The 9,094-nt window shown below is 32.0% G+C and overlaps 1 protein-coding gene across 1 annotated transcript; it reads left to right on the plus strand.

Moving 5' to 3' along the window:
- Positions 1–177: 177 nt before the first annotated feature.
- Positions 178–8,705, plus strand: LOC143067753 (uncharacterized). Its single transcript, XM_076241253.1, has 3 exons — positions 178–309; positions 2,833–4,743; positions 7,111–8,705. Exons 1-3 carry the CDS (start codon positions 217–219, stop codon positions 7,447–7,449), a joined length of 2,343 nt encoding a protein of 780 aa, XP_076097368.1. The 5' UTR covers positions 178–216; the 3' UTR covers positions 7,450–8,705.
- The last annotated feature ends 389 nt before the right edge of the window (positions 8,706–9,094 follow it).

Raw genomic sequence — 9,094 nt, forward strand, 5'->3', positions numbered from 1 at the left:
CAAACAGATTTCGGTCCACATTAGGTAAACAAACTGCTTTTATTTGATACTTTTATTAATTGTGTATTTTATATAAAATTTATGAATTAGTTTGAAAAATAGAGAATTATTCCTGATTTGTTAGGAACAAAATAAAAACCCAAGGTGCCCAATTCTACATTGATTCAACACTTCACCAAGTCATCATGTAAATACAGACGAAAATTAGAAGAAAACATGAAAAGAGGGAGATGTTTTGTCAATTCAATTGAGTTAAATCTACCTTTTTCTATTCTGAAAGAGATAACATCAAAGAATGAACACGAAGATGTAAGAAACTGAAAATATCATACATTAATTTGCTGTGTAAAGTTGTATATCTGTATAATGAATCAAGACAACTCGTCCCAGGGGAATATCGCCCCACATCAAAACGCCCCATCTTTTCAACAACTCGTCCCACCTTTCAATAATCCCACCACTCTTGTTTACCAACACGCCCCTAATTAAAAATTTTGCCTCACACTGGTTAACCAACTTGCGCCACTGATGAAAAATGGTAATATCCCGTTAATTAATATGAGGCAGGCATAACCTGTGAATGGGGACTAAGTCTGTATGTATTATTTTTTTAATTCAATCACGTTGATAAAAGAAACCGAAATACCGTACGTAACGTTCCCGATTTTGATTCTGTTGTTAGGGAATTAGCTGTGACGTTCTTTAAGTTATGACGTCATATTCGATGTAAACAAAAGAAACACTTTCATCAGGTAACGTTTTTTCATATCAAACAATTATTTAAATTGAATTTGTATTGAGATCCAATCTTATATTTTACTAGACTGATAAATTATATAAATTTTTTCAAAGTCTCATGCACACAAGACAGATATCTGCGCAAAAGCGGAGAAAACCGGAACAGGAAGTAAATCTGAAAAAAAAAGTTAACGATTTTGAGTTCATTAGTAGAATGAAAAATTCGGGAAATTTTCCCGATTTTTTTTTTTTTTTTTTTTTTTTCATTAATTTTTCTACCGTTATTGGGGACTTCGTCCCCATATAATACTACTGCAAATTCGTCCCGCTTATACTTGATATGGGGACGAAGTCTCCTATTACGGCAGAAAAATCAATAAATTTTTTTTTTCATTCTGCTAATGAACTCAAAATCGTTAACTTTTTTTTCAGATCTACTTCCGTTTCCGGTCTTCTTCCGTTTCAGGTCTTGTTTGCATGAGACTTTGAATAAAATGTATATTTATCAACCATGTCAAAATATCAACAAATATACATGATATAGGAAGGAACTCAACACCCAATCATTTTTAATAATTGTTTGATATGAAAAAAACGTTACCTGGATAACAGCGTTTCTTTGTTTACATTGAATATGACGTCATAACTTAAATAACGTCACAACTAAATCCCACAACAGAACCAATATCGGAAACGTTACGGTATTTCCGTTTCTTTTATTAACATGTTTGAATTAAAAAAAAAATACAGACTTCGTCCCCATTCACAGGTAATGCCTGCCTCATATTAGTTGAATTTACATTGTACCTGATAATTGCAGGTTTCAATTATGACAACAATTGATTATACATGTATATTCAAGCAGTAAACTTAAACATGTGCATATTAAAATAAGTACATAATTGGTGCTTCCAATGTTACACGTTGCTGCCATATTAAGTAGAAAATGCACATTTGCCATGTTTTGCTTTCAATCCAGTCTTAACAAATATATCCCTCTATACATGTAAAAGGATAATCATTATATACAGGTTTAATCACCATATGAAAGGTTTATTGAGGACATGCTGTTGTGGACTCTTTTACTAGTACAATACTTGTACATTAATTATATACGAGTATTGTTCAATGGCAATAAATACTGGTATACAAGTATTGTGGTCGCCAAGTTCAGTTGATCCCTCTTTTATTTGACAATTTGGTCCACTACTGGGATTTGTTATGTTATGCTCAATTTTCATTTTTGTCAAACCTGCAACTTTTGTCGTAAAAGAAAGACATAGCGATTCTTCATTCCATTGTCAGCAGTGGCGTCAGTGAATATTTGCTCTGTGGTTAAGATTTATGAAATTTTAATAACTTTCTTAAAGTTAAACTATCCTGGATTCCTACCAAACTTGGACAGAAGGTTATTTATGATCAAACATGTCAAATCTAGTACAAAATGTATCTGACAGACAATTTTGTAAAAAAATATTTCCTGTGTTTTCCTTTATTGACTATTGAATGGACGTAGTTTTTCTTCCAGTTACAGAAGCTTCTTACAACATTTGTACAATCAAAAGATAATATCTGAAGGACAAATTTTAATAATCTTTTCCCCATTTTTGTTAAGCCTACGAATAACAACTAAAGTAGATGAGATACTGGGTTCTGTGGAACCCTTTCAAATTTTTTCTTTATATTATTTTCAAGCAGAAAAAAAACAAGCAAGAATTTTAACAAACAAAAAAATAAAGTACTTAATACAATGGAAATAATTCATTCAGAAATAGTAAACCAGTCATTCACATGATCTGAAGTGAAAAATAAGCGGGAAATTTGAAAAAATTACGAAAAAATATAGCGACACACTTGTGTTGGATAGCGCTGTGGTCAGTGCAATAAAACAGTTGGAAATTGTGATAGTGCTGAAAAACTCAGCGCTAAAACAGCCTGGGGAGAACACTGTAATACTATATATGTTCATGGGAGTAGTGCAACATCATTTCGTACTTCATTGGGTTTGATGGACATGGAAAATTTTTAAGTCATAGAAAAAATATACTAAAGCAGGAGACTACAATGTTTGATAGTTATTACTTTATTTTTCAGGTTACCAGCCTGTTTTGGAAAGGCCAGTGTTTTGAGAGTGATAGCTCATGCATATTTAGTACCCAGATTTGTGAAAACAAGTTTAAAGTCCAGATTAGGAACACAAATATAGCTTTGAAAGGATGTAAGTTGTCATGCACTATCACAGACATTGAATCAACTGAATACTTGGATTGGGATTGCCCTGAAAAGACGATCAAAGAAAAAAAACAACCTATTCAAGCTGATGATGGTGAAATTATTAATCATCAAGGTGCGGCTAAAAGAAAAAGAGGTCGACCAAAAGGAACCACAAAAAGATTATCATTGGGTAAATCACTTGAAAATGACAAAACAACTTTGAACGCTGAAGTCTCACATAATTCTGGGATTGACAATGCGCCAAAAAAATATGGATTGAGAGGAGTTAAATTATCACAGGCTGTAATGAGGGCAGAAATGGGATCAGCATATAAAGAAAAGGAATCTGACAACACTAACAAATGTAGTGATATCCATGAAGAATCTAAAAATCTGGTACAATCAGGTCAGGCAGTGGAAACTGTTGATGTCAGCACAAATAATGAAGAAATTCTCAAAACTGATGTACATGTTGGTGAAGATGAAAATGTTGTTGATGATGATAAGGATGCTGATTACATAGGGAATGATTATGTTGGATATATATCGGAAGATGAGGAGTTTGAACCTGTAAATATAAAAAGGAAATTTGGTTCTCTAGTGACTAAGAATAGACAGAGAAAAAGAATTAAAATTGACATTGGTGATGTAAATATTCCAAAATATAAACCAAAAACTAGATTTTTTAAAAACAAAGGATGCAAATATTGTAAAAAACTTTTCTATCATTATATTGGAGTTGAAGAACATGTCAGAAAGTACCATATGAAAGAGCTTGATGTTCAAAGCTACTTGGAAGAATTAAAAAATTTACGAATAGAGAAGTGTGAAATATGCAACAAAACCTTTAACAACAGATATCACTTAATTGAACATGAAAAGAGAACACATTTAGAAAATGCATCAGTCAAATGTTTTAAGTGTAACAAAATCTACAAAAATGTGCAAAGTTTGAAAAACCATATTAAAGCTGTACATAGTGTAATAGGTCAGCCATTTGCTTGTCATCTTTGTGCAGCTAAATTTAAGTGGTCAACAACACTTAAACAACACATTGAGGAGATCCATGAAGGGAAAATGAAGGCAGTTTGTAAACACTGTGGAAAGAAATTCCCTCGTCAAAATCTTTTAAATCGTCACATGCGTATACATGGAGTTGACCAATCAAAAAGATTATGTTGCAAACATTGTGGAAGAGGTTTTTGGTATGAACACAACTTACAAAGACACGTTAAAATTATACATGGCCCTCATGAAGAAAATTTTCACTGTTCATACTGTGGTAAAGGTTTTAATATGAAGTCTGCCATGGTGACACATGTACAACAAGTTCACTTTAATATCTTTCCTTATCGTTGTATTGATTGTAATGTTGGGTTTAAACGGTCAAAATTGTATCGCCTGCACATGATGAAAGAACATGCAGTAGTAGACTGTAATGCTTTAAAGACGAACGTAAGACATTTCAAATATGGAAAAACAGAAGAGGACTTGTTTTATTGTTCACACTGTAGTTTAAGTTTCTGTTATAAGACTAAAATGGTTGAACATATGCATTCTGCTCATGGAGAAGACTTTCCATACATGTGTACCCACTGTAATCAAGGATTTTTAGAGAAATCTTTTCTCAGTCACCATTTGCTGATGGCACATAATGAAATATTGCCTGCTGGTGAAACTCAGGAGGAAGAGAAAAATAGGTTTCAGATGGTAACCATTGATATCAATGGACAAAAGAAAGACTTGGAAGTAGAATCATTTAATTTACCTCAACCTGTTGTTATTGAGAAGGTATTTATAGTTAAAATAGTATTCAAACTTCACAATTAATTATCTCAAATAAATATGTAAGAGTAGAAGGAAATTCTGGGTATTTTGTCTGTAAGAAAGCAAGATAACACAAGTTTTCAAAATAAAAAAGATATCTATAAGTTTCTATTCTGCCTTTCTTGATCATGATTGGAAGGCATCTTTACCATATCAGGCAAGCTGTATATCGCCAAGAGTCAAGAAGTTAAAAATTTGTTACAGTTAGAATCAAGAATCTTATACTACACCAAAACAAAGTTCTTAATGGCATGAATCCCCTGCATGATTGACAAAATAATAAGTGGACAGCTACAACCGCTCACTAGATTCAATACATTGGTCTCTCAGAAACAAATAAACAGCAGCCACATAATTTGGTCTACATTGTACATGTAAGCATCTTGAAAAACCTGACCATGTACATGGTCTTGTGCCACTTGGTGAAAGTCACATTGTTATACGTCCGCAAAAAATAAAAAAAATTTGGTCGTATATTGGTATCCCGTCGGCGTTGGTGTCAGCGTCATCCGAAGACGGATTGTTTCAGGATAATAACTTTTGAATAAATTATAAGTAAAAAGAAATCAAGAAAATTTTAACACAATGTTTATATGTTAACCACAAAAGGAAGCTTGGGATTGATTTTGGGGGTTATGGTCCCAAAGGTTAAGGAATTAGGGGCCCAAAGGAGCATGTATCTAGTTTCAGGACAAAAAGTTGTTTATTAGTATTTCAATTGTTCTGAAATTGTACCACAATGTTTAATACGATAAGTAGAAGGTTGGGATTTATTTTAAGGGGTTATTGGGTAAATAGTCGTGGAAATAAGGACCAAAACAAGCATTTTTCTAGTTTCAAGACAATAACTTGTGTGTAACTGTATGGATCTCTCTGACATTGTACCACAAGTTTTCATATAACACAGGGAAGGCTGGGATTCAGTTTGGGGTTAATTTTCCTAAATATGTAGGAGAAGGGGCCAAAAAAGGGTCAAAAAGAAGCATTTTTATAGTTTACAGACAATAACTTGTGCATGGAGCTCTAAAAAATGTTCAAGATGGTTCAATACCTTTAAAGGAAGGTTGGGATTGATTTTGGGGGTTATTGTCCTAATAGTGTAGGAATTAGGGGCAAAGAAGGGGGCCCAAAATAATAATTTTCGTTGTTTTCAAATAAACACTTATGTTTAAGTGTATGAATCTCTCTGAAATTAAACCACAAGTTTCCTTACCATGAAGGGATGTTTAGTATTGACTTTGGGGGGTTATGGCTCAAAATGGTTCAGATTAGGGTCAAAACATTAACATACAATGTGGGGTATGTTTGGATTTACCTCCCTTACACTACTTGTATATAATGTATAAAGAAATATTAGGTTTTGGACTAATTGCAAAAAAAGGGGGGGTGGTAGTTGTTTTCAATTTTTTCTTTCAAATTTCTCAAATTCCAGATTTTGGAAAAGTTAAAAGAAGAAACCTTTAATTGCACAATATTGTTCAATACATTTGTAAGATCTTTGTTTTGTGTCAGAAACTCTTATTATGTCAAAAATTTGATCGCAATCCAAATTCAGAGCTGTATCAAGCTTGAATGTGGTGTCCATACTTGCCCAAACTCTTCAGGGTTCGACTTCTGTGGTTGTATAAAGCTGCGCCCTGCAGAGCACCTGGTTATATATTTCATGGTTCCATTGATTTTATAGAACAAATTACTTATAGTTAAGTTAAAACTAAGTTCAGGACTAAGGCAGCCACACATGCCTTAGTGAATGAAATTAAATCTTAGATTTCTCTAAATATTCAATTCTAAATCTTAACTGATTTTCAAACAAATAACAGGATTACATATTATGATGAAAGAAAAGAAATGGCATGTCAAATCAATAGGACCAGAACAGGGATTTGTATTGAATTTAAAAGTATAGCATTCTCAAATAAATTAAGCCACTCTGACCTACTTTTCATGTTTCATTGACCTTTTATAGAAGTTTTTATAGTGTCTTTAAGTTTAGATCTCATATACTACATGAACACAGCAAGTCACTTACAATCATATACTGTAAATTCAGAAATTATTGCGTGCATTTATTATTGCAATTTTGTCATTTTAGACATAAATGCGATTTGAATTTTTACAATTTTGAGAAAAATCTTGTTTAATTCATATAAAATATTTCAAAATGCAAGTTTAAATTATTGCGTTTACCACTCAATCGCATTTTTCGCAATAATTAAAACCTTGCAATAATTTGTGTATTTACAGTAACAGTTTTAAAAAAATGAAAAAAAAACATTTATACATAATTAAGTTTACATTGGAATTGCAGTAAAATGTATTTTTATTTTGTAGACTGAAGAAGTTGGCAATATTGTTAATGTTGAAATAAAAGAAAATGAAATTCTGTCTGAAGAAAATGGAGCCCAGTCATTATTCTTTGAAGTATCTAAAGGAGCTGATACAATACATTATGTCATTGAACAATCTGCTAATGGTGATCCAACAATTTTACCTCAGGAACTAGCAAACTTACTTCTGGCTGCTGAACAATCTCTACAAGGTGCTAACGAAGAAAGTACTGATGATACACAGTTATTGTCACATGACCATGAAGTTACTGATAGTACTCAAATTATAACTGTACCTTCATTGAAAATTGATGAAGTTGATTGTGTCGAAGAAAATGTATGAAGATCTGAAAATTGTTTTAATTGATGAACATTTTTTTAAGTTCAACATATAAACATGTTTTGTACTTAAAACCATTCCACTTCTGTATTATTCCCTTGCATTTTACCATTCTGTTATACAAACTGTCTAACATGAACTTGTCAATCTGACATTTTTTGCAATCAAGAATGTACAAATTAATTTGTTAAAATGTTGTTGTTTCATGACATCCTCGAGAAAAACATTGTATTTTCAGATAATGAAGCACCTAAGCTTGCTATTTATATACATGTACATGTATAGGGAACTAATTTCTATCACCAGAATTAAATGTTCAAATTTCATAATCATTGTTTGTAGACTATTCCTCTACAGCACAGTATATTTTAAGTGATGCAAAGAGAACAGTTTTCTTTCCCTTTTGTCAATTTTCTTTTTTGAAGTTGATTTAATCATGGTCTATGTAGTGTATTTATACCATTCTTGTTCACTATGTCCTTGTCTGTAGTAAGGTTTTAGATTTCAAAAAAGTATAATTCCTATATAATTGTCATGACTGAAAACTTGTTAAGTCAGGGGTTTCCTGACAACTAACAAGTTTACAGCTACCAAATTCTTTCATTGTTACAAAGATTTGATTTGTAAATTTGGCTGGACCTGTAGAAATCTTATTACAGCAGCATTTTTAAGATGGGACATAACACTTCAGGGAGATAACTCTGCAAAAATCAGCTTAACATTTTAATCACGTTGTATTGTTAAGGTAATATAAGCCTTCTCAATGATCAAAATTAGTCTTTGTCAAACTGCTATATGTCCGTTTTCCACAAAAGTGTGTGGTTTAAGTTTTTGGAAATTTTTATAATAGTTTTGTCAAATAAAAGTAAATATTTTGTCAAAATTTTATCAAAATTAAACGAGCCAAATTAATTTTAGTCTATGTGTTTGATACCACCTTAAATTTTATTATGATATTGTTTATGAAGTTTGAAAATTAAGACACATTTATAAAGACTTATTGTTCCTTTCAATAAACTTATTCTTTCATATCATCAATTCAAAGTTGTAGTAAGATCCTGAATAAATTTTTTTATCAATGATTGTGTTGAACCTTTGAGACATAGACCCTAATTTCAATTGTTGGTATGGTCAATAAGTTGGTTCAGTCTGTGGTTACAGATTTTTATAAATCAATGACTTTGTAGATCTTTCATGGATTGTTATTAAACATGGACAGAAGTCTTTTTTATATGAAAAGACAGAATATGTGTCGTGAACAAAATTATGAGATCGAGTAAGGAAACTAACGGTCTGATATATGTACAAAACACTAAGAAAACTAACGGTCTGATATATGTACAAAACACTGAAGGAAACTAACAGCCTGATATATGTACAAAACACTGAAGGAAACTAACGGTCTGATATATGTACAAAACACTGAAGGAAACTAACGGTCTGATATATGTACAAAACACTGAAGGAAACTAACGGTCTGATATATGTACAAAACACTGAAGGAAACTAACGGCCTGATATATGTACAAAACACTGAAGGAAACTAACGGCCTGATATATGTACAAAACACTGAAGGAAACTAACGGCCTGATATATGTACAAAACACTGAAGGAAACTAACGGCCTGATATATGTACAAAACACTGA

This window comes from Mytilus galloprovincialis, chromosome 3 (assembly GCF_965363235.1).
Source record: "Mytilus galloprovincialis chromosome 3, xbMytGall1.hap1.1, whole genome shotgun sequence".
Taxonomy (NCBI): domain Eukaryota; kingdom Metazoa; phylum Mollusca; class Bivalvia; order Mytilida; family Mytilidae; genus Mytilus; species Mytilus galloprovincialis.

Bases quoted from the DNA above. Each gene is read 5' to 3' on its own strand.
- LOC143067753 (XM_076241253.1), top strand. From the start codon at position 217: ATGAAAAGAGGGAGATGTTTTGTCAATTCAATTGAGTTAAATCTACCT. The intron at 310-2,832 runs GTAAGAAACTGA...TTTATTTTTCAG, and splicing joins CAAAGAATGAACACGAAGAT to GTTACCAGCCTGTTTTGGAA. The intron at 4,744-7,110 runs GTATTTATAGTT...TTTATTTTGTAG, and splicing joins AACCTGTTGTTATTGAGAAG to ACTGAAGAAGTTGGCAATAT.